Raw genomic sequence first — 26,406 nt, forward strand, 5'->3', positions numbered from 1 at the left:
ACCCTACTCCTTCCACAATTTTTAGTTACTTTTAAGATGTTCATATTAACTTGGAATCGAGGAAGAGGATGTCCTATCAAGAGGATGTCCTATCCCTTGTGACTGTTTTACCCAAGTACGAAGGTTAACATTACGATTGATTCTGAGGAAGGCAGGCCGGTCATCCATAGAAAAGGGTTATCATTTTGATGACATCACTCACTCCAGCGGTGAGGTGACTGAACCAAGCACAAAGATGGCACTGAGGAGAACCAGGGTGGCAAGACAATACACAGAATGGAAAACAAAGCCTATATGACAAAAGGGTATCAACATATGAATTTTTCCATCACAATGGTGATAACGTCCGCCCATCCTTTGACTTCAACTACCTCAGACTTCTTCACTTGGTAAATTTTTGACCGTTAACCAATCGTTCAAACATTTAACAAATCAACACACTTTGATCTTCAAATACATCCAAACAGATTTTCAATATCATTCATAAATTTTTTTTGAATCAATAGTTGAAATTCACACCTTCGTTTATTTTCAGTTGGTTACTAAAACATATTTTCAACCTCACTTTGCACTACAGCACTCACTGCATTTTCTGCAGGAAATGCATTATAGTGGGCCTTACTATCTATACTTGTGAGATAAGATGTACTTTATTAGACCGTTATATTAATTTTAGGGAAGGCCTTAGCTTAGACAATGGAAGGCATTTACATATTTTAATGTGGATTGAAAAAAATGACCTCATCTTAATGAGATAATATCTTTCTCTTGAAATACAATTAACACTTACTTGAACCCAACCCTCAACTGTCATTACTCACTGACCATCCCTGACATTTTCTGTATCTGTGACAAAATGGAAATTCATTTTGCGATACATTAACATTCATCTCACGTCGCTGGTCGCTCAGACCACAGCTTAAAAAAACCTCAATATCAATATAAATTGCCTCCTCGTCTCTACTAAACTCGCTGATGGTCAGCGGCGAGCGCAATATTGGAAAGACACGCCCCGCGGCGCGGCCAGCAGGTAGCAGAATTTTTCGGTTGCGGTGTAGTATGCATGCACACAGCGTAACCACTGGTCCTGAGCTGAGGTAGGCGGTGCTACCAGTCGCTTCCAGCTGCTGCAGGAGGGCGGGTTACAGTTGCGGTAGCCAACGCTGCTAGTGGTGGTAGTAGCTAGCACGGCCTTTTGAGGGCTCTTCGCTGAATTGTTATTGTTTTTAAATAAAGGCTGGTATCCTCACTCTTGGGATACTAGAGTGTGGAATATTATCCGCCATGGACACTGAGGTGGAGAAACCCGAACCCGCGGACAGCGAACAGGACGAGGAGGAGGATGTTTACGAAGTGGAGAGAATCATCGATATGCGCCTCGAAGAGGTAACAAATCGAGCTAACTAGCTAGCTGGCAAAAACATGGCTGGCAATGCTTTCGTCTACCAACGTGTACCTCAAAATAAACACCGAACTGGTTGCATCTGTTGTAAATCATACTGTTTTTTATTATAAGATTGTAGCCAATGCAAAACATTTTGTAACATGGGGTCTTGCACAGACTTCATTATTTGTATTTTGACTGCGGTCGCGTCTGCACAACTTTTGTCAGGTCCGCTTCTCCCCTGCGGAGGCCGAGGAGGCTCTGGTTCCGTGGAGACATCGTCCACGGCCCTAATCATGTATATTCTAATATCTCCTCTAAACGTTTGCTACCAGCGCTATTGATTATGGGGATGTTAATCTGTGGTATTGGTGAAAAAGGACAGATAGACGCCAGAATCGGGAATGCTTTGTGTCTCAACAACCCGGCCAACACCAGGCCGCGGATAATATATTCCTCTCATCAGCTGGGAGGATATTAATATTGTCCTTTTATGGATATTGGTGTTTATTGGTAAAAAAAAAGAAGCACACACCTCTGTATGCTTTCCCCTGATCGATCATCAGACAATAACAGATGTGACCATGCGCTGTTTAGGACATGGGCTGGACTTCAGTCCGCTTTAACATGTTATGTTATTTAACATATGAAGAGGTTATTCTTCTTTTTTTAACATGTGCTCTGGTTGGTTCGCTTAAGAATGGTTAACATTTATCCAACTGTGGCTGTTCCATTCGTTTATAGAAAGTCGGAGGAAAGCCACATGCTTTGATGTTGATGACAGGTTGTCATCAACAGTAGAGGGCTTGTACATCGTGCGTACCATTGCAATGACCACCTCTATTTCGGAAATATAGGAGAATAGCATTTTTATTGGTAGTAATAGTCATTGTTTAGTAGTTGGACATTGATGCGTTTAAAAGTACCACAGCGTTTCTCATGCTCTATATGGCAAAATAAAGTTTTGATTAGCCTAGGTCACGGTATACTTACATTTGTTAAATATTTCACTTTTTAATATCACTCAAACTGTAATGGCATCATAAAATAGTATTGCCAACAAATAATCCCATGATGCATTCTGATGTATAACACTCAGAATGCACTAGTAACACTAGTCTTCAGAACCTAGAATGGGTTTAGTGGTTGCATCAAGACTCACAAGTCTCTCAACCCTAAGCTCTTGGAGAAAAGGGAAAGGGAGGACAATCTCACAGGGTTCTTTGATGAACTAGAAAAAAAACAACTAAAAGCAAAATATATATATGTTTTATATATTTTTATATTGAACAAAGTCTCATTATTCCTTAATTTCCCCAATCGTGTAGAGTGAGCACACATTTGATGAAACAGAATAATTGAATGTAATACTGCTAAGGACATCCATTTTCAATGTTTCAAAAGCTCTATCGCTATATCGCTAAATATGTTTGTTTTACCTCAGTAGAGAATTGGGGAGAGCAGTATTTCCAGTAAAGAGTAACTTCCTGTCAAATACCAGGTTTAGCGGTGAGATCTTAGATTGTCTGGTATCACGGTACTAAATTTAGGTTATGTTTGAGACCAAACCTGACCATAGCTAAGATTATATACCTCCCTGAAGGGTACTTTGAATAAAAGGGTTGTGTCCGGTTCTGTGTGAGTTGTCCACATTTAGCTAGTCCCTATCAGGTCATAAGGACAGTCATGTAGGTTTTGTTATTTAGTGAACCAACTTCTGCCAGGCAATTATCATGCTCTTAGAGCCCCCGGATAGGACAACAACTCTCTCTCACCAGCTGGTCAAGCTGTTTTCCATGTCGAGTCAAGCGATTATGAGTTGGATTGTATTTAAATAACTGACACTTTTAACTCTGATGAACCACCAAGGAAGCATTTCATTACCAATTGGGTGTGCAGCCTACACAGAACCTCTGTGACTAAAGTTATTCTGCACCACAGAATAACATCTTTCATATCATGACCCAATACAATCCTTTCCCGTATCTGTTGCTTCTGTCTCGTGACCTTGTGTGTATTGTGTCCTCAGGGGGAGGTTCTGTACCGGGTCCGCTGGAAGAACTATTCCTCGGACGACGACACCTGGGAACCGGAGGCCCATCTGGAGGACTGCAGAGAGGTGCTGCTGAACTACAAGAAGAACAACGTGGAACTGAAGCTCAAGAGAGATGCAGAGGCTAAGAAAATGACGGTGAGTCGCCATGGTAACACGTGGTGACTGTTGGGCTTGTCAGCGGCGTTGTTTGCACAGCATTATGCACACATGATTTAATCGAAGAAACATTTACCTTGTTTTTACAAATTTTTTCATCTAGCAGATGATTTTGGCCAAAGATGGCTGCAAACACTCGATTCATGCAATCAGAATTCGTGGTGTAGCTACAAAGTGTTGCGCAACAGCTATAGGATTCAGAAGTTTATATAGTTTTTTTTTTGTTTTTTTTATTTAGAAGTATATTACTAGTTTGCACAATGCGCTTCGAATTATTTTTTCTTGACAGACAGCATAACAAAAAAACGACATACAGAAATGCTGACCGGACCTCTGTTTCCCGCCATAAGGTCCCGACAAAGACGGACGTGGCCGATGAAGACTCCGAGAGCGACAGCGACAAAGAACGGCCTAGCGACATGCCCCTCAAGAAGAAGAAGAAGAAGGTGATGCCGAAGGAAGCGGAGTCTCCACAGAAGGAGAAGGAGAAGGAGAAGAAGAGGAAGAAGAAGGACAAGAAGAGGGAGGAGATGACGAAGCCCCTGCCAGCACCCGAGACGGAGGATGAGGAGGACGCACCACCTCCGTCGCCCCCCAGCCCGTCCCCCTCGCAGCCCAGGGAGAAGCTCGTAGAGAGGAAGAAGCGTACGGTGGACACGGACGAGGAAGAGGAGGAGCTGGCACCAACCAAGAAACACAGGAAGGACAAGGGGAAGGAGGCTGGAAGACTCAAAAAGGACAAGGCGGAGGACGGACGCAAGAGGAAGGGGAAGAGGGAGAGGAAGATGGTGTCGTCTGAAGACGAGGACGCCGCTCCCCTGGAGCAGGACCTCAGCGACGAGCCGTCGAGCCGCTCGGAGGAGAGGGGCAAGCAGAAGAAAGGTCCGAGGTCGGAGCTGAAGCTGCAGGGCTTCAAGGACCTCCTCCAGGACAAGAAGCTCAAGAAGACTGAGGCGGCCGCCGGGCCCTCGCAAAAGGAGGCCAGCACCCAGAAGACCAAGAGCCAGGCCTCCAAGCCGAGGGAGGACCCCGCGCCCCACTCCTCCGACTCCTCCGACAGCTCCTCCCTCCAGAAGAAGCCCAGGAGCAAGGCGGCGCCAGAGGGCACGGTTCCGCCGCCCGCGCCCAAACTCCCTCCGTCGTCCGCCTCCATCGCCTCCTCCTCGTCCTCCTCCTCGTCCTCACTGGCGTCAGCCGGTGGCGGGGGCGCCAAGGCCCGGGGGGAGGAGGCCGGGGTGAAGGACGCGGGGATGAAGGAGGCGGAGTCTATCCCGGGGGGTCAGAAGGAAGGCGCCGGCTCCACCAACCTGTTTGAGAAGTTCCTGCTGAACTGCGAGGCCAAGGACCGAGTTCCGCGCCGGCACGCCGTGCACCAGCCTCCCGTCGTCGCTACGGAAACCATCAGCAGCGCCGGGAAAACACCCAAGGTCGGGACCAAGGCACCTCAGACCAAACCTAGTCGTTTTGCAGACACTTGTATTTTGTCTTGAACTATTAAGTCATTTAGCAAACACTTTTTTAGACATGCGTAGGGCTAGGTATCGCCGGGTACCTCACAATTCAATTCCGAATCTTAAGGTCACGAGTCGATATCGATTCAATAATACGTGCAGATGACAAGAATATCTAAATATTATTTAGGTGTTTTTGTAATTTTGACCCCAAAATGAGATAAACATTTCATTATGCTTTAATTAACAAAAAGGGAATACAACATTGCATAGTATTGGAATAAAACATTGTATTGTTCCTGAGCTAAACTTGCAGCATAAAAGTAATAATCATAACATGGACAAATGTAAAAGTGCATGTCAATTTAGGCATACTTGATTCTAGATTCCAATGACTGAGTATTTATTTTACGGAAATAATCTATTAAAAAAAAATTCGGAATCGAAATTGAATCGAGAACAAATGAATTGGAGTGCATTGATGATTCTATATATTTACCTAGCCGTAGTCGTACGATGACATGAAGCATAGGTCAACAGGTGGAGCCTGGGTGGCTACAAGGTGTAATGCATACATGGTTGGCACCCCAGCGGTTTGAGCCACAGAGCTGCCCCCCTTCTTAAAATTTTGGACGGCTCAAACTTTGGTCCGCTCTGTTTTCATGTTTTAGTCTGGGTCTCTCTTGGCTCTGCCCGCTCTTTTCTATTTCTACACTGTTGGCAAGTTTGGCTCGTTCCTGCTCTTAATTGTTGGGGAACCTTTTTGTCATTTGGTTACATTTTTATTCTGCTTATTTGAGCAAATTATTCTGGTTTTGTGAATTTTCGATTTTTACTGGTGCTGTCAATCGATAAAAATAATGAATAAATTCATTGCATAATTTGATGTGATTAAATACGATTTTTGCTTTTTTTTTTTTATCTGAAAGAGCCGGTGAACCCAAAATCACTTTATTTATTTTTTACATTTGTTTTTTTTGTCTTAGATGATCGTCAACATAGTAATAAGCCCTTTTTAACAGTTTAGAGAAAAAAGGCCTTTTTGCCATTTTCCCCAAGCACAATGTAAACGTTCTACTCTGATGCACATGCAGGTCGTTTTCAGTTTGTGTTATCAGACTACCTTTTCGGAGGTAGTACGTCCTGTCGAGGGACACCCTAGTTTCGGTGATCTGATTTGAGGTGATGTCATCGAGACAAATTTGTTCTGTGGTAATTCAATTTTGCTTTGCAAACTGTGCAGATAACTTTTATTTTCTCCAAAGATCCGTTGGGTAACTGTTGCACGCAGCGTCACAGTGGTCCAGTGCCACAGGAAATAAACAAAGCTGCATTAATTGCATTAAAAAGACAACTATGCGCTTTATCTTTCAGAATTAACGCAAAGATTAATGTGTTAATTTTTGATAGAACTAGTTTTTACCATTTTCATATCTTGAACACTCTTCTCTACTCTTCTCACTCTGTCATTTTAGTTTCAGGCTCCATGCAATAATCAGAAACTTGGGAACTGGCCTGTCGAGTGCCTCGACTCTTACAGACTTGGTTCGGAAAGGATCAAATTTTCAGAGGTCTCTTTGAGGTCTTTCTCTACGAAATAACTCTGGTAGCGCCGAACCATGTTGCAAACCCTTGCCCTGTCTGACAGTGATCCGATCAGATAACTGGCTACAAAATTGAATCATGTCCAATGCTTGGATTAGTGTAAAATAGTCCTGGCTGTATGGATAATATGATAATTAAATCAAATATAAATAATAACAAGAATGCGTATATTTTCTCTCCCTCCAGCTGATAGGGAAGATTGAGAAGAAGGGAAAGGCGACAAAAGATTCTCCTGCCCAGAAACCAGATGCAGAAAAGTTGGCAGCCAAGCAGCCAGAAGGTGAGGAGGGACACTATTTATCATAATTGTTATTAACGACAATAGAACTTAGTGCTATCATAGATATCTTATTCCAGTCACTTGTATGGATTCAAAGGTAATGTCCTTCGTACTGTTTCCTTTTGAATTCTTACAAATCTTGGTGAAATATCAAAATAGGTACAATTACAAAAAACGTTATTGATTTAATTTCTACATAATGTGTTCGAGTGAAATTATTTTTAGCCTGAGAAACTTCAGATAGCACTTCCGGCAGGGTTAGAGGAAATGGAGAGCCAAGATAGCAGTCCTTGTTGCGCATTTTTGTTGCACTTGTACTAGTGCTCTCCATGCAACCAGTGGCTGTTCTGGACCAGCTTTTGTACAAATACATAACTGACAAAAAGAATGATGGGCAACGCATCTACAAATTAGAACAATAAATATGGTACATATTAACACCAGATGTAGTCTATAGGTTTGTTTGAATAGAACTAAATTCAAAGTTTGCCAAAGTTAAGTGTTTTGCGCCATCATTTGTATGACGTCATGACACGTCGTCGACTTTTGTTGAAGTTGGGGTACAGGGGGGTACTTGTGCGGGGTGTTGCTTAGCAAACTGTGGCATGTCCCCCCCCCCTCCCTGCAGCCCCCCGAGCGGGCCAGAGCCACGGCTTCAGTCTGGACAGCGACGAGAAGGACGCAGAGGAGCCGGTCGCACGGCCCCGCGCGGGGGAGGACCGGAGGGACAAGGCGGAGGAGGTGCAGAGGCCCGCCTGGGAGAGGAGGACGCCCGCGGACGACCGGAGGTGGAAGAGGAGGGAGGACAGCGAGCCCAGGCTGTTCATGGCCTGTGACGATACGCCCGACCCCCAGGACGCCCAAGAGGGAGCAGACAAGTCCAGTGAGTCTGATGCTATGGGGATCTCCTCCTGATGATAATGATGGGTGTTTGAACTTTAGTCTGGTGTATATATTAAGTGCCAGCACGTTAGCTTTTGTACATGATAGATGCCAGCCTAATTTCAATACTAGGTGCTAGCCGGGTTTAAATAATGGGTATTGGCACGTTTGCCTGGGGTCAATTCATAGGGATAGCATGTGAGCCCCTTGTAAATGCCGGGTTGCTCAAATGTGAGCCTGATATCAATGCATGGTGCTAGAATGTTATTCTGTTTTAAATAAAAGGTCCTAGCATGTTATCCCAGTGTAAATATGGTTACTCTGATGCAAGTTTGTAGGTGCTAGCACACAAGTCACTGAGTGACTTGGTGCTACGTGCTACTCACCCCCTAGTCGAGTATTCCCTCCCCCTCCCCCGCCTCTTTTTATTGGTTGGTTGACCTACATCACCGTGCTGTGTAGGGGGCCAAGCCACCCTGAGTCTGGGCATGGACCTGAACCTGGACTGGATGACCCTGGAAGACTTCCAGAAACACCTGAACGGAGAAGATGAGATCTTGTCAGGTCCACCGCTCTCTCCCAGTGAGTAGCTGAAGTGCATTTCCCTCACAGGGTTAATAATCTTTAAATTATTATTCTGTGAAGGAATCTGTAAAGCCTGCCATTAGAAAATTCTGAGAAATTTTACCTCATTATTCACGTTTTGTCACTATGGATATACACATCCCCTACATGCTGTGTAGTGGAGTGAGAGATGACATTTACTATTTAACGAATTTAGCAGATCCTCTTACCAACTTCCGAGACATGTCTCTAAAGAGCCTGTAAGGGTCAGGGAGTCAAGCTCAAGGATGTTGACTTGTCACGCAGGTTGCTGACAGTAGGGATCGAACACAGACCCTTTGTGCCCCCTCTCCCCCATGACGCTCTAGCTTGTATTCGCAGGTGAGCTCCGGGATGCAGTGAAGAGTGGGGACTACATGTCTGTTAAACTGGCGCTCAACTCGAAGGAAGAGTACAACCTGGACCAAGAGGTCAGTCCCACCACTCACCTCACCCTGTTCTGTCTTCTTTAGCGGGTGTTCTTAAACCTTTTCATCGCTGGAACCAAAAGACAATATCCGGGTATCCGTGGGACCCCATACGCACACTTTTAAAAGTCGGGGTCTCTGTAATCTTGTTGAGGTTTCTGAGGCCTGACGATCATTTGCATCTTCTCCAACTGGATTCTGACCCAAAGTCTATAAAAACGCTGTTCTTCAGCAGCTTTATGAAAATTAATGAAAATTTGTTGGGTTGTCTGTAGATTTCCACTACAACAGAAGACCCCTTTAGCCTGCACCTTGGTAGACCCTGGCGTGTGTCTGTGTGTACGCATTTGTTTGTGTGTTTGTATGCGTGCGTCCGCGTGTACACGCATCTGATGTGATAATTACAGCAGTGTCTTTTTTTACACCACTATGTCAACAGGGTGCTATAGCACATAAACACCTCCTCTACTACTGTGTCACTATGATAAACGCTGCAAAACGTAAAGAAGCACCAAACCCAATAACATCGCCAAAAAAAATCTAAATCAAAGAGCGAAGGGTTAACAGGTTACAGGTTCTTTATCTCCATAAGGAAATATAGCTTTACATTCACAAACCAAAATGGGATCAACGCAAGTCGCCATATAAAACCACAAACCTTCTTGCAAATTGACTTCCCTGGTGCTAGGCCAGAGTCCTGCACGGGTCTTATTTTGCAAACCCATACCCGCCATACTTGAAACCGCATCGGACCCGTTTTCCGACAGTAGCACGAATTTCATTCCGCACCCGAGCCGATCCCCTATGAATTGAAACCAACGCCCGACTCGCACCTGAAGAAAAATGACACATTATATGGAACGTCTGGGAATTACGATATCTGGTGTTTGGCGTGGTGGTTTAGATTGACATGCAAAAAAAGCACATCATCCACGGCTGACGGTTTTAGTAGACTCCTCTGCTCCTGAACAACGTATCCAGCAGAGGAGAAGGCCCGCTCGCTTGCTGCGCTGGATGCAGGGACGACAAGGATAAATCGGGCAATCTGAGAAATATTGGGAAATGAACGCTCTCCCCACAAAGATAACACATGAAAGGAGGTATCTTTAGGTGTTTTGTAATCAATGTAAGGCAAGGCAAGGCAAGGCAACTTTATTTATATAGCACTTTTCATACACAAGGCAGACTCAAAGTGCTTCACATATAAACATTGTCATGCAATAAAATAAAATAATAGATAAGTAAAAGAAAGCAGCAACTTCTTACGGATATTGCAGTGCGTCATCCCTGGAATCCTCTACGACTGACAGTGTGTCCACTGACCCTCGAGCTCGCTTCTCGGATGGGGGCCGGGGTCCTTGCAGTGTTATGAATGTTATTACCAGAAGCGGCGGTTGTACAATAGTGCTGATGCTCCACATAATCCGACTGCAGCGGTTGATATGTTGATCCATAAAGACATGGAGATATGAGATTTTACAACCAAGAAACCCTCAAGTTCCTCACCGGCTCCAAAGGACCTGGCGTTTTTTGCAGCACCAAAGGTAAACATTAACCTATATTTTCAACTCTTAAGTTTACCTTGTGGATTATCTTCACCTTCTGATGTTCAACTATTACTCTTCAATTATATTAGATGAACATAATACGTGCATGTTTAGTGTAAAAGTCTGTTTACCGTAAGAGTCATTTTATCATATGATGATTTATTAAAATACATAAAAAAAATATCAATGTAGATATTGCAACCAATTTTCATATATATATATATATATATATATATATGCTTAAAAAAAATGCTGTTACCGATTTCCTATTTTCCACAGATATAAGAAATGGGATCCAAGAACAGTCAAGAGAACTTTGGACAGAGGAGTTCTGCGATGCAGGTACACCATTGCTCTCAGAACACCTTTGTCTGTCATCCTCATCAGCCCAATTTAAGCAGAAGTAATTCTATTTCATGCAACAAATGCAGCCTGTAACATTGCTCTGAACACAGAAATGATTGTAGACTTTACATATCAGATTCATAAAAGCTTAGTGGTTGGCAGTTATAAACAAAAATCAAAAAAGTATGATCACTGCATCCTATGTTCTTATGTTTGGCCTTGAATTGCCTTGTGAACATTGCAAAACTTTTAAGCTGGCATGTAGATCTTAGTCTTGGCATATATTATAAACGAATTTCAACAGTAAAAGTTAAATCAGTTTTTATAGTAATGAATTTAGGTTTGGTAGTGCATGCAAATTCTGTTTTGTACACCATATTCATGCAGCATTTCACCCCTACATCCCATAATACTAAATACTCTTGGTCTGACATTTACAATGTCCAAACGTTGTAGTCGCTGCTTAATCCAAATAAAGCCGTTAACTATTTCTTGAATGGGTCACATGTGGTTTTTGTACCGACAGTTTGAGAGTGCTCTGTTTTATTGTTTTGAGGGGGGATGGGGGTTATTTCGGGTGGACTTTTTACTACTTCAACACAAGTCGTGCGTTTCATTTACCTGTGCTTGAATGAGCTTGGATGTTTGGCTGGGGTGTTGCCAAGGTGCTTAGAGTTCAGCAGTCGAAGCATCAGAACAGGCTTCTCCATTTTAGTGGCCACAGTTTCAGTGATGAGGGGTCCCCAAGGACCTACCTTTCTCTTTTGCCGGGATATTTTCTTCAACTGTACCAATCACTTTCTCCTCAACCTATTTAAATATTTAAAACTGGACATGCTATCTTCTCTATTTAGATTCAGATGATATATCTGCACCTGAGCCCAGCTCTGTATGTGAGTCTTACGTATGCTTGTTCTCTTACAGGCATGTTCGGTTGAGGAGAAGATGGCATTTGAAGAAGACAAGAGTTTGATTGAGGAGAAGATGGATTTTGAAGGAGACAAGAGTTTGATTGAGGAGAATACAGCTTTTGAACGAGACAAGAGTTTGATTGAGGAGAGGAGCTCACACACTTCGAATAGGTTTAATCTTGGTATGGAGAGTGCAAAAGAAGAGGGCACCTTGAGACTCAATAACAATCACCTGCAAGATCTTGCGGGCCAAATCTGTAGTTATACCCTTCCAAATGCAGCAGATTTACCACAGCAGGTCCCAAACAAAAAACAAGATGAGCGACTTTTAAATAAGGATGAACACACTGCTGGCAACCTGCTGCCAGAAGTCCAGATGCCAATGGACACCAACGTGGATTTTACTGGTGAGATGAGTTTGGGTTTAAAGCAGAATAATTTGAGCAATGGCTCTGAAATTATCTCAGACAATGAGCTAACCAGCCCGGCTGACCATAACGGGCTAGAAGACATCCGACCAATGCAAACGGATGACCAAGTGGATGATCAAGTTGGGAAATGGAGCCTTCCATCTGAACCTGCAGAAAGAACAAATAGCCTTCAGGCAGCAGATGATGACACCATAATTACATCTGCAAAGAGCAACGCAGAGAGCCCAAAAATTAAGACCGGACACAGGAAAATCAAGGAAAGACGACAACCAACCAGATTTAGCTCGAGGATGTGCAAAAAGGTACTCCAAACTAGTACGTTGGAGGAGGATGACGACGACGAGGATGATTATGATGAGGATACATCCAAAGAGCACTTCTGCTTGTATTGCAAAAATCCCTTCCGCCGATTACTGAGGCATTTAGAACGCACACATTCAAATGAGACAGAAGTCACTCATGCCATGCACTTCCCCAAGGACTCCAAAATCAAGCATACCTTACTGGATCAAATCCGCAACAAAGGAGATTATGAACACAATTGCAGTGTCCTCCAAAGTGGAGAAGGAGAAATTGTCACAAAGAAAAACATGAATAATGCTATGCTGTCTGACAGAGACTACTTGCCTTGCCAGCACTGCCTTGCATTTCACCGCAAAACCGATCTTTGGAAACACGAGCGAGCGTGTAAGAGGAAAGGAGATCAAAGGTCCGACATCGGAACAAAGAGATTCAGAGTTCAGAGTGCTGCTTCTCGACTACTTCCCATGTCGGAGTTCCTGACTGGGGGCTGTGAGGAAATAATTGACATCATGCATCAAGATGAAATCTCTCACCATGTACGGAATGACCCACTCATCTGTAAATATGGCAATGCACTGTCTGCTAAACATGACTACGACAGATCCCAGTTTGCTTACATTGCACAGAAAATGAGGGAGCTGGGTAGATTTGTCCTTGCTGCCAATGAAATTGACAGCAGCGTACACTTTTTGCATGAAATGTGTACACCTTGCAGATTCGAATTGGCTGTTGAAGGGGCCAAGAAGTTGGCTGGTTTTGACCAAACCTCCGGTCGCTATAAGACGGTTTCCCTGGTCTCAAAGATAGGCTACTCTTTAAAACGAGCTGCAGAAATTGCTTTTGGTGAAAGCCGAATGACTGAGGACAGGGAAACAGAGGCCCAAATCCAAAGATTCATAAATCTTCTTGATAAAAAGTGGGATCAAAGTTTCTTCAAAAGCTCTCGTACGGCCTCTCAGAAAGTGGAAATAGATAAATCAACGCTGACCGAGGACCTGATCAAACTTTATAGATTCATAACGATAGGAGGCGATGAAGCTTCCCAAGAGCTCAAGGAGAACCCTGGTTCATTGTCATGGAGGAAGCTTGGCGAGGTCACTCTCACCGAGGTCTATCTCTTCAACAGAGGCCGAGTGGGAAACACTGGGCGAATGCTTCTGAAGGAGTACAATGGCAAAAAGATGGAGGTACCATTCACGCCTTCTGCTGAACAGATTCTGCAATGCACAAAACTAGAACTGGAACTTAAGGATGGTCTTACAATATTGGAATTAGAGGGTCATGGCTGTAGAAACATGCTTGTCTTTCTTACTCCAAGGATGGTATCATCCATTGATCTACTCAATGAAAATCGAGATAAGGCTAATGTGGCAGAAGGCAACCCATACGTATTTGCAAGAAATGAATGCCTTTCCCCTCTCAGGGCATTTGATCATTTGAGAAAAGCAGCAGCTGAATGTGGCGTTGTGAACCCAGATGCCATTTTGTCTGCAACCCTACGAGACCAGGTTGCCAGTTATTGGCAGCTTATGAGCCTGAAGGAACAGGAGTTGAACAAAATTGCCAAACTCCTGGATAGGAGCAACGAGGAGTGCACCAAGCTCCAAGAAAACCCTTCCCTGTTGGAGGAAATGAGCAAACAACTACTCAAGTTGGATAGGACTTTGTATTTCCGTCCTAACCCTAACCCTGAAACTCCAGGTCTTGCTCAAACTTCAGGTCTTGCTCAAACTTCAGGTAAGTGTTACTTCTTTGCCTCCTAAAATATACTGTGGATTTTATGGCTGTGCGGTTCGATTGCTTACTTTTTTCCTATTTTACTGTCTGCTCCAACCTCCAGGAGCCGTCCGGATGAGTTTTGCCAGGAAGAAAGGTTGGAATGAGGAGGAGCAGGAGGCGGTGAGGCGGTACCTTGGCCACTACTTCACGCTCATGAAGCTCCCTGGGAAGAAGCAGTGCTTGGCCTGCATCACCGCTGAACCCGCCCTCAGCGCCAGGTCCTGGACTGACATAAAGAATTACATTCACAACAGGTTGCAGTCAATGAAAAGGAAATGTTTCCACCGTAAGGCTCAAGGAGATAATAAGTTCTTGAGGAAAAGGAACGAAAGAGGGGGTCGGCGTGCTATGAAGAAGGAATTTCCAGACAAAAATAAGGATTTTGTTCTCAGCCGGACAACCAATCCACCAACCGAGCATAGAGAAATGTCTCCAACCAATCAGGCTGCTGTACTATATCCTCAAGTAAAACAGGCCATGAACACTGTGCATTTATCGATGGTCGGTTCTAAAACAAACCGAGCAGTGACAAATACACCAATGATTCCCACGTTTACCCCCTTAAATGCACTTACAAAAACATTTACCCCAGAGATCGCTAGAAGTACGCTCTTGTCTCCGCCGTATTCACCGCAGCGCGCTACAAGTATGCCAGTTCATCCTGCATACTCGCCACAACATGCTACAAGCATGCCGGGACATCTGGCAGGGTATTCGCCGCACAGCAGCAGCCCTCTGATGATTCCAACATTTATGCCGTTAAACGCGCCGTGTTCACAACAGCTCCCTCGGTTCACACCGCTGAATGATAGACGTTCAAACATGCTTTCCTCCTTCAGACCCCTGAACCATTCTAGTACAACAGGTTTCCCCACAAGCCCCCCCAGAACGCACAGCATGACCCCTCTCTCAAGCACCCTTTCGACGAACCTAGTCGCAAGTTCCCAGTGCACAACCACTCTCCCAAGCTACCATGTGACCCACCCAAACCCCAGAACCCACACCACAAACCCAAACCCCAGAACACAAACCACCAACTCAAACCCTAGAACCCACACCACCAACCCAAACCCCACAACCCACTTAAATCACCAGAGCCCAAGCTCCCACACTACAAACTCGATCCCAAGCACCCATGCACGATCCAAAGGTGTTCAGCACCGGACACCGTCAATGAAAAGTAATGACTCCTCCGTGGACACCCCTGATACTCCCACAAGTTCTTCTTCCCAAAAGACTCCCAAGAAAGCCAAGAGGTTGTGGAGTGAGGCGGAGCAGACCGCCGTCCGACGGCAGCTGGGTGACATTGGTGCGCTGACGAAGGTGCCCGTCAAGAAGGACTGTGACGCGTGTCTAGCGGCCGAGCCTGCTTTGAGAAGCCGGACCTGGCGGGAGGTGAAGTACTTTGTTCACAACACTATTCAGTCCAAGAAGAAGAGAGCAAACGCTCCTCCTTCCAACCGGTCTGCACCCCTCAGCCCCGGGGTTCCTAACGCCATTGCAGAATGGGATGCTCCCGTCTATCTTTCCCTGTAAATACTACAATGAAAAACCATTGTAGGAGACAATTAAAAGAAGCGGGATGGTTGGTCATCCTAAAAAAGGAATCGTCTTAAGCTCACGGCAAACAGGAATAGCAGTGAATTGTACTGACAAAGCTTTGAACAGGATTTATTTGTCCTAAGATTCATATTTTGTTTCCCCCCCACAGTGTCCTCCGATTCAGGTAGTCATACTTAGGATTTGTGACATCATACAAATAGGAATGGTTTTTGCTTGTTTTTAGAGCAGATGAAGATAAACTCAGCCTGATCTACCTCGAGGCATGGCTGCCGTTTCCTGCATATTGTCAAGCAAGGAATAAAACAATTATTTCGATTTTAATCCAGAATATTAATATGGAGTAATTGTATATGGAAGTTAATCTGTGCCATCGGATTTTGAAAATAAAAAGCCATTGAATACTTGGCACTGAATATTTATGCATTGAAATAACGTATCTGGATTTTTTTGCCTCTAAATTTAACTCAATAAATCATATTCAGCTTTATTTTTCAATGTTAAAAAATTCAAAATCAAACATTCAACGTAAATATTTATATAGAATATAGTCCCAATTCAACATGCCAAATTCAGCTGCAAAATTCAATGTCTTAAAATTCAGTGTTAACATCCGACACCGGATGCACGTTAAGTGGCTGGAGCAAAATGGTTGATATGCCTCTATGGTGGAATAACAAGAGCGCAACGAGCGAGCAGAGCCAACACTATTCCGCACAGAGTGACATGATACAGATATGAGGATGACAAATTAAAAGCAGGTTGCTTTCGGGAAGCTCTTCCCGAGGCACGCGTGCTTCCACTGGAACTACAGGCTGCTGCCGCTTCAGTTGTGCAATGCTGTCGGCTCTGCGCTCTCGTTCCACAGTGGGCAGCGAGCTTCAGCATCACATCACAGATCGCCCCAGCATCACACCAAACGTAGGCAGAGTGACCTCGGCGGATTGCCCCAAATTGGTGCCCTAATAAATTGGGCTCCTTGACCAACTACAATTACTCTTACGTTGCATGTAAATCCAGCCAAGTCACTGCAATCACACACACACTTCACGTACAGGCATTAGTTCATTGTTTACTTCATACTGCAGTAAAAAAAATAATAATAATGGTGTGCATCCTAACAAAAACATAAGATCCCCCAGTGTTAATTTCGTTAACGAAAAATATGACGAAAAATGTCGTCAACAACCGTTTTTCCATGACTAAGACGAGACGTTGACGAGCTAAAAATAGATCTTTGATAATAAAAACTATGACGAAATGTACGTTTTGTTTTCGTTGACGAGACGAGACAGGACTAAAATGTTAGTGGTGTGCTATTTGGACATTCACAAATGCACGGAAAAAATAAAATTGCGAATTGATTTGTGAGTTTGCTTTACCAATGATGTAAGTAATATTGAGAATAGATTTTCTTCAAAAAAACTAAACGAAAACTAACGTTTACGAACTTTTCCTTTTAATACCCCAGGGGAATACATGAACGCCTCGAAATGTTTCGATTGGTAGTGATTTTCACCTCTTGAAATTGATTTATTTTATTTTTGAAAGAAACACATGGAAGCAATGGAGAACGCCATCTATCGTTCGGTTGTTTAGAACTGAAAATCCGGTTGCCAGGACAACGTGACGTTTAGTACTCTATTTGAGTGGAACAATTTAGCAGTTGTCCATATATATGGGGTTAGCTTAATTGAACTAGTTTAAAAAGAGAAAACATTTTGACTAAAAATAATGACTAAAAGTTGACAAAAATGTAAGGACTTTTCGTCGACTAAAACTAGACAAAAACTACAGAGGAAAACAATGACTAAAATGTGACTAAATCTAATGAGCATTTTCGTCAAAAGACTAAGACTAAATCTAAAATAGCTGACCAAATTAACACTGGATCCCCCCCCTTCACCTTGTTATTAAATGTGCTTAATAAATACATTTGATTTGATTAGCATTTTACAGACCGATACATTGGATAGGGCGTTTAGTAAGGTCTACCACCGTTGCTTGTCTCCCCATAAAAAGCTACAGTCAGTGTTTAATGACGTAGAATTGCCTTTGAGCATTTCCTATTATAGGCTACTGTGTAAAATGCTGTATTGAATTAACGTCTGTATCAAGAAAGAAGAATTGAGTGGCGCTCTTATTCCCGCTCTCCTTGCTTGACCGCGATCTAGCATCTAGGATCGATTGGTCTTCCTTGGGTCCCCGGATGTTAACACTGAATTTTTCGACATTGAATTTTGCAGCTGAATTTGGCATGTCGAATTTGGGAACGTTAAATATTAATATTTAATATTTAAATTGTTGAATTTTTGATTTTGAATTTTTAGCATTGAAAAATAAAGCTTTATATGCTTTATTTAAAATTCTAAGAGTTAAATTTAGAAGCAAAAAACCCAAATGCGTTATTTCAATGCAAAGATATTCAGTGCTTAGAATTCAATGGCTTTTTATTTTCAAAATCCGATGGCACAGATTTACTTCCATAATTGTACTTTGTTTGTAGTTTCTACATAGTGCCCTTGGGTGCTAAAACAGTGAATTCCCTTTTTTCACCTTATATTCAATAATGTTGAAACAGCTCATCCGTCATTATCTAGGGCACCCAGTTCTACATGATAAGCTCTATGTTGTGATTGGTTGATTACTCATTAGGGTGCAAGGAAATGCACCTACTGAGATTGTCTTTATTTTACCAAGTGGTGGTGTGTTGTAGTATAATTGAAACCACAGCATTAAGTAATCCAAGTATGTTTGTAGCTCTGGCTCAAGGGGAGCAAGTTCCATCACATAGTTTGTAATGTATTTATGATCAATGTACCTTTTTAAAAATCATTGGAGATGTTCTGTAGGGATGGTTCTGGTCTGGCTCATTGGTAGACAGGGGAGATGCGCTATCCACTACTCCAGATATCCAAATGGGTGTTTTCCTTGAATGAAACATGTCAGCCCAAATTATTTGTCCTGTTAAAGATTTGTCTTGCTTTTCCCAAGTGTTGCTAGCTTGTTTTATTTTGTCACTGAATCTTGAATGAACGGGACATTAAAATCAAGTTTGCATTGTGACATATTCACTGTTTTTACCCTATATAATAACCCTCCTTTGTTTTATGGTTTCGGATAATGAAAAATACGACATATCTCTCAACTTTGAAGATATCTTCTGTCTGACTGAGGTTCCATGGGCCAAAGTTTCGTCAATTTCTCTAAAAGCCTGACTGACCTCCCGCACCTAGTGAAGTTTGCAAACGTCGGATTGGACAGTGTTCATTCTAGGGACAGATTATCGAAGAGTTAAATGCAATGTACAATATCATGAAGTAAGCTGCCCTGACTTTTCATAACTCTGCCCCTCCCTGTAGGTTTAATAACTTTGTCGACTTATGAACTTGACACAATGTTGCCCACTTGTTATATATACCTAATTTAGCTAGTAGCCTACATTATAGACGGCCTGTAAAAGCCAAAATGCCATTAGCTTCTTGTTACTGCTAGCTAGATATTAGAATTCCAAGTATATACCCTTGGTGGGAATCGGTTTCCAAAATTTCCTTTGGAATTTTAAAAAACATGTTTAAATGTTTCTGTTCCTCATGCTCGCGTCATTAACTTTCATTTTTACTAGTGTGTATTTACAAATTTCAGATTATTTGTTACTTTTATATTTCCGCACATTTGTTGAGAAGAATGGCGATTCGCACAATTTATTGTATTTGTACAAAATTCCTCTAGGCAAAGAACACATGCGAAGCATTTTTATTCTTGTTAGAAATATAATGACACCTATAACATGATGCTGATCTGGTGAACTGCTAACAAAGTCAAAATTAAATCATGTTAATCGTTGAATTAAAAAAGTACTGTTAACTACACTGCGCTAACCAATTACAGTATGAAAACTACAATTTGTAGCGGTTAAGATAAATGGGAGGCAATTTATCCCAAGGGTAAAACAAAAGTTCTCAAGATGCAATTCATAAATAATTATTTTGATTTTAATTGAATGTTATTGTAGAACTTTGATAATTTCCAGGTAGTTATTTCCCCATTGTCACAATTGTTTTATTATATTGTTTTTAAAACTACTATAATTCCTCATACCGTACAGGGTACATTCATAGTTATGAATTCAATTTCAGTTGCAAATTTGAGGTATTTTAGTTTTAAATGTTACACGTAAATTGTCAAGTACAATTTAGTATGTTGGGTAAAAGTATTCCTGATGGAGTCGAGTTCCACTGAATTAAAGCTTACATAGAATATCAAAAACTCTAACCAAAATGTGTTCCATAGCTGAAAAGTGTTTTATGGTTTTTTTTGTTTGGCGAACAGGCTGTTCTTTTCATGCACTTTTTATGTATTAGCATCTAAAGCGCGTTTCCTCCAAAATGACCCTGGACTGTTATTCTCAGGAGTTACACATCAAGGGACTGAAATGTTACTTCAGCTCCTTGTTGTCTGTATTTCAACCCCTGGGTTAAGGCAAATTAAGCTCCTTTCACATCAGACAGATAATGAATAAAAAAGCGAATAATACTGAGAGAAATCAGATCAACAAAATTGTGTCAACTATCAGTGACGTTGTGAATATGCAGCATTTTCCAATGAGTCGGGGCAGTGAAGAATACATAGATTCCACCCTCAACCTCATATTTTAATACAAGTGCAAAATACTGTAGCGAATAAGTGTGTGCAATTTTAAATACACCCATGGTTAAGAGACATTAAGCTATCAAGCTGGATAATCAACTGAAATAATTTGTGAATGTAGTTAACCTCTAATGGATGCAATATCAAGATTGGTTGGTTTAAGCCGACTGCAAGTTTAAATGAACCAATCAGAACTGTTCAGAGCAGAAAGCTCCTCCCCAAAAGGTTCCTTAACCTTTGGAAAGTCTGACCCCCAAAGAAGGATGTTTTTGGGAGTAAATTGCCCCTAGAACTTAATTTAAACCCGTTTCCTGCGTTGGAAACATGCTTAGTTCCTGCAAAGATTCCTCGTTCCAGTGTAAAGTTCCTGCGGTGGAAACGCGGCTTAATGCACTATGGTTTTCAAAGTATTTGTGTTCTTATTCAGCCACTGTATTCTACATTCCCATAAACCATTCAGTTATTATCAGGAATGTTTGGTGCTCAACCCAGGAAATATATGATCTAAAGTTTATCTCTAACCATGATCCACACGTTTTTTTGTAGTAGACGGCAAATAACTCTTGTAAAAACACATCTCACTGAATGGTCATCCTCTTATCATTTACTGTATGGAACCTATAACTTCTGCTTGGACAATAAATTGTTTCTTGGCTTAAATGTATTTCATTGTACCATTATTGATTCCTCATAATTGAAACTATGTTTCAAATAGCCAACTGGTTTCCATAGCTCTGATATCTCCTGGTTATCGCATGTTCTACTGTTAATTGTTTTTGGTACCTCTGGATTTTTTGAAGTCCCAATGTTTAAAAATGAGCCCCTCCCAGTTAATGGGTTTAAAAAAACAATAGTCTTCTGTCCACTCTGACGAACTGTGTGACGAAAGCAGAGCATAGCTCTGGGCCCTTGGTGGCATGAGTGAGAGGAGTTTTCTGATTGTTTTATTTATTTATTTTTTAAAAGAAAGAGCAGGACAAAATACCTTCTCTGGGTTGTTTTCCATCATGCATGTTAATGTGTGTTGTATGTTGTGTGGTTGTTATGTTGCATTTTCATCATGTTTGTATTCCATGCTTTATGTTGTTCATGTGTCAAATGTTCTTCCTCATGCATGTGTGGGCTTCCTGCCTGTTATGTTGTTCCTCATGTATGTTGTTGATCATGTGTATGTGGTCATCATGTATGTCATGTGTCAGGACTCCAGCGGCATGACCCTGAGCATTTTGGCGGCGGCCGGCGGTCAGGACGACATCCTGCGTCTGCTCATCAGAAAGGGGGTCCGCGTCAACGGGCGCCAGAAGAACGGGACCACCGCGCTCATGCACGCTGCCGAGAAGGTAACCTAGATCCAGTACTAACCACCCTCAACCAGAACTAGGCATCTAAAACAGGAACAACCTAGAACCAGTATTAACCACCTGGTGCCAGAACCAACCACTTAGAGCCAGAACTAACCACCTTAAACCAGGATTAACCTCCCGGAGCCAGAAGGAAAAACATAGAACCAGTATCAACAACTTAGAGCCAGAACTGAGCACCTAGGACCAGTATTAACCTCCGAAAGCCAGAACTAATCACCTAGGACCAGTATTAACCACCTAGAGCCAGAACTAATCACCTAGGACCAGTATTAACCACCTAGAGCCAGAACTAATCACCTAGGACCAGTATTAGCCACCTAAAGCCAGAACTAATCACCTAGGACCAGTATTAATCACCTAAAGCCAGAACTAATCACCTACGACCAGTATTAACAACTTTTAGCCAGAACTAACTAAAACCAGTATTAACCAATTTGAGCCAGAACTAACAACCTAGGACCAATATCAACCACCTAGAGCAATAACTAACCATCTAGGACCAGTACTATCCTCCTACAACACAGGACAACTAATACCAATATTATCAAATGCATTGAATTCAGTGAGAAAGGTAGAAGTACTCATTAAACAAAGGGACTATTTGCGGTACTTTATGCAAATTCCTTTGTTAATGTGAAACAGTCGGTTGTACTTTTACCTCTCATTGTTGTTTTCATTAAAGAAACCAATCTAATGTTTGTTTTAGCAGTCACTTAAAACAGAATTACCAAGTCGGAATCAGAAGTGCCAATAGCATGCCAAGACATTGTACCAAAATACTTCTTTCAGTACATAAGATAACATCAATTGCAGAAATCTATTACTTTCCATGCCTAGTAACCATGAGCCTGTAATCAATCAGTAACCAGGTGCAGGAAAGACCATCAATATCCTCACCTGTCGAATGAGGGACTCCTGTGTAGGGGATGGTGTTAACTCCATGACGTCATAACCTCTGCTTCGCTTCTGTCAGAACTTCCTGACGACGGTTGCTATCCTGCTGGAGGCCGGTTCTCATGTCAACGCCCAGACACTCGGAGGAGAGACGGGCCTGATGAAGGTCAGGACACAAAACAGAATAACCTAAAAAAAACAAAACATGTTGAACGTTCAAAAAAGAAAGTACCGTACAAATGTATAACGTTGTATATAATTACCAAAACCCTGTGATGAACAACATATCAAGTAAAGAACGCAGCGGTCTGGGAGTGTGAGCTTTTACCTCTTACCCCCCCAGGCCTGTAAGCGGGGGAACGCAGATATAGTGCGCCTCCTGCTGGAGTACGGCGCAGACTGCAACATCCTCTCCAAACACAAGAACACCGCCATGTACTTCGCCAAGGTCAGCAACAACCTGACCGTCTGTGACCTCATTAAGGACCACAGTAACACGTAAGTGACACACACACACACACACACACACACACACACACACACACACACACACACACACACACACACACACACACACACACACACACACACACTACTCCCTCTCTCATCTTGCTTCCCTCCCCCCTCAACTCTTCCTTTTACTTCCACCTCTGACTCATCCCATTACCTCTCCCATTTTTGTGTGCCTCTTCCTCTCCCTATTATCTCCTTTCATCTCTCTTGCTCTTTTCCTCCCTATTGCTTTCCCTTCAACTCCCTTTTCCCTTCCTCCTTCACACTCCTGTCTCATCCCTCTCTCCCTCCATCTCATCCCTTCCCCCCTCTCCCTTCTTCTTATCCCTCTCTCCTCAGATGTCCTCCTATTCCATCTCTCTATCCCTCTTGTCCTCTTCCTCCCTCTCCCCGCCCTTTTACCCCTGTCTCTCCCTCTCTCCCCCTCCTTGTCCCCTTCCTCCCTTGTCTTCTCCCTCCCTCTCCACTCCCCTCTTTCTCCGACTCTCCCCTCTGCGCGATCCTTCCTCCACCCTTCCTCCCTCTCCCCCTCGTCCACCCCTCCTCTCCTCCAGGTTGTCAGGGGTAGCCGAGGACACCATCAGGGCCTACTTTGAGTCCCGCCTGGCCCTGCTGGAACCCCTGTTCCCCCTGGCCTGCCACCGCCTCTGCGAGGGACCCCACTTCAACCTGGAGTTCAGCTACAAAGCCCAGCAGCAGACTGAGGGTGAGCGCGCACACACACACACACACACACACGCCTGCACACAACAATATAATCAGACGCACACAATTGAAAATGTGAACCAGCTCTTTCCGGAAGAACACCCGAATCCCAGCAGGATGAGAACCCCCGCATCGAGACCCTAGCCCCTCTTTGGATCTCAGATCTGTCCAGCGCGCTTTTAAAAGAACACTTTTATAATCACATTAATATTATTAATCATAACCATTAATACCTTGTGTCTCACTACCTCTCCCTGCCTCTCTTTCTCTCTCAACTTCTTCCCTCCCTCGTTCTATACCTCTCCCCCCTCCCCCTCTATCCCTCTGCCCCCCCCACCCCCCTCCAGGCTCAGGAGTCCTCCTCTTCATCTTCCACGCTAACTTCCTGAGTGACATCACGGCAAGGCTGTGTGGGCCGTGCAGCGTGCACGCCGTGGTGCTCAACGATAAGTTCCAGCTGCCCATCTTCCTGGTACGCTGCGCCAGTTACTCCCATCATACATGTGTGAACACGCGTCAGCTCAGACACTGTTGATATGCGTTTGAGCAAGACTGTGTTTGTCTTGTTCTATTATTTACAATGTTGTTCTCCCTATCTGTACCCCTCTCTCCACATCTCCCTGTTGCCGTCTCTCTCCCTCCATCTCTGTCCCTCCAACTCTCTCTCTCCAGGATAGTCACTTCATCTATTCCTTCAGTCCGGTTCCAGGCCTCAACCGCCTCTTCCTCCGCCTGGCCGAAGCACACACAGCCAAGGTACGCACACGATATATATACTCACATACATATAACCCGCACTACACAGGCAATACAAACCCGAGATGAAATCACACATCGTATACAGACATGCGTACCAACGTACACAACAATGTAAACCGTGGTCAACACAATAGGGGTATAAAACGTATAAAAGCTGCAAAGCATTGCATGTTTTTCAAGGTATTCTGGGTATTCTCTGCTGATCGTTGTTGTTGCTCTGTCCTCAGGTCAAGCTCCTCATCTGTGCTTACCGTGTGCAGCTGCAGTGACAGCTTCCTGAGTCAAAGTTGAACTCTCCAGAGGCTTCACACACACATACACACACGTACACGCATACACACTTGTACACACACGTTCACACACACAAAATATCAACATCTGTGCACCTGAGAGCCACATCCACCAAGGGCTCTGCCGACTGCACCTCCAACCATATTCGATACCGTCCTTCAAGGTCAACGAAAAGGTCAATAAGGATCACACCATCCATCCCCCAACCTTCCATCCATCTGCCCGGGGACCGGTAACCATGGTTACCACTGAGGAGAGGCAGGAAGTGAACCATTTCTCCAGTACTGGCCTGATGCGTGTGCTTAGTGTGTCCTCTGCCTAGTTGTGTGTGCGTTTTGAGATGGCATTGTAGATCATAGGTTTGTTTTATGTGTTTTGGTTGGTTTTGTTTTTGTTTCTATACGTTTTTGAACAATCAAATATGCATTGCTGTTTCAATTGTTCAGCTCCGTGAATGAACTTCTTTAGCAAAAAAAAGTATCAGTTTGCCAAAGTTAGTATGGAGGGGATGAGATCTGTACTTCAGAGGATAGTTGTGTTTGAGTCGGGTCCCTTGGACCTGGTTGACCTTGGGAGAGGCCCGATCACCCCGGTCCCCACCTAGTGGAGCTGTTGGGGTGTGTACATATGGTGTGAATGCCCTTGTTTTCGGGTGGTTCTTTATTAAACGTACAGGTACTAGTCTAGTCTTGGCTTCATGGCTACGACAGTTAACTAAACTATCACTGATCCAGGAATCTCCCTTTATAAACAACCGACAGACCTCTTTCAGGAGTGGCCAAGATTCACTGGACCCATCCCCTCGACAATCTCATTGGTTACAATCCGAAGTAGAAGAGACTGCGGTTAAACCTGTTGGGGATTGTCTCGGCTTCCTCTGTATGAAGGGCTGTGTATATATGTTATTTGGGGAGTTGTAGATATGTTGCCTTAAAAGCCACATTTGCGGGTTTCAATTTGTTGTTTTTTTTGTTTTCCAACCTAACGTTCCAAAGAGCACTGAATTCATTAATTTTGTTTTGTGTCCAGACTGTTGTGATGTCTCTAAGCAACAATAAAGTGTAAAAGTTGTCAACAACCTAGTACTTAAAGCTAGTACGTACGTGTCTGTTCTTTAAATAACCTGTCCCCAGTTCTCCACCTACATGCATATACATCGATCGAAATATCTTTCTTCCGTTCAAATACATTATCCTTCTCAAAGGTCTGCTCTAGGTCCAACCTTATCGCTTCTATTTAAGTGTATTGATCTTACATCATCACTCTTCACATCATTTCCCCTTACCCCCACAGCTCCTCACCCCTAGCACCACCACCTCACTACTCACCTCACCACCTCCTCACCGCTCACATCACCACCTCCTCACCGCTCACATCACCACCTCCTCACCCCTCACATCACCACCTCCTCACCCCTCACCTCACCACCTCCTCACCGCTCACATCACCACCTCCTCACCGCTCACCTCACCACCTCCTCACCGCTCACATCACCACCTCCTCACCGCT

At 43.3% G+C, this 26,406-nt stretch overlaps 1 protein-coding gene across 5 annotated transcripts; it reads left to right on the forward strand.

Moving 5' to 3' along the window:
* The first annotated feature begins 1,040 nt into the window (after positions 1 to 1,040).
* On the forward strand, positions 1,041 to 25,988 carry mphosph8 (M-phase phosphoprotein 8). 5 transcript variants are annotated; one of them, XM_060040841.1, is made up of 14 exons: positions 1,076 to 1,386; positions 3,414 to 3,575; positions 3,947 to 5,023; positions 6,839 to 6,932; positions 7,561 to 7,815; positions 8,277 to 8,396; positions 8,760 to 8,848; positions 21,571 to 21,711; positions 22,709 to 22,795; positions 22,973 to 23,127; positions 23,697 to 23,848; positions 24,195 to 24,319; positions 24,520 to 24,603; positions 24,834 to 25,988. In XM_060040841.1, exons 1-14 carry the CDS (start codon positions 1,285 to 1,287, stop codon positions 24,873 to 24,875), a joined length of 2,685 nt encoding a protein of 894 aa, XP_059896824.1. In that variant the 5' UTR covers positions 1,076 to 1,284; the 3' UTR covers positions 24,876 to 25,988. The 5 variants fall into 5 exon arrangements, 4 of the variants coding, with proteins under 4 accessions (XP_059896820.1, XP_059896821.1, XP_059896824.1 ...); XR_009523526.1 differs by lacking the exons at positions 21,571 to 21,711; positions 22,709 to 22,795; positions 22,973 to 23,127; ... (2 more) ...; positions 24,520 to 24,603; positions 24,834 to 25,988 and adding exons at positions 11,662 to 14,119; positions 14,223 to 17,229; positions 17,273 to 21,031 and having other exon boundaries at positions 1,041 to 1,386; XM_060040837.1 differs by lacking the exons at positions 21,571 to 21,711; positions 22,709 to 22,795; positions 22,973 to 23,127; ... (2 more) ...; positions 24,520 to 24,603; positions 24,834 to 25,988 and adding exons at positions 11,662 to 14,119; positions 14,223 to 21,031 and having other exon boundaries at positions 1,041 to 1,386.
* Positions 25,989 to 26,406: the final 418 nt, after the last annotated feature.

This window comes from Gadus macrocephalus, chromosome 20 (genome assembly GCF_031168955.1).
Source record: "Gadus macrocephalus chromosome 20, ASM3116895v1".
Taxonomy (NCBI): domain Eukaryota; kingdom Metazoa; phylum Chordata; class Actinopteri; order Gadiformes; family Gadidae; genus Gadus; species Gadus macrocephalus.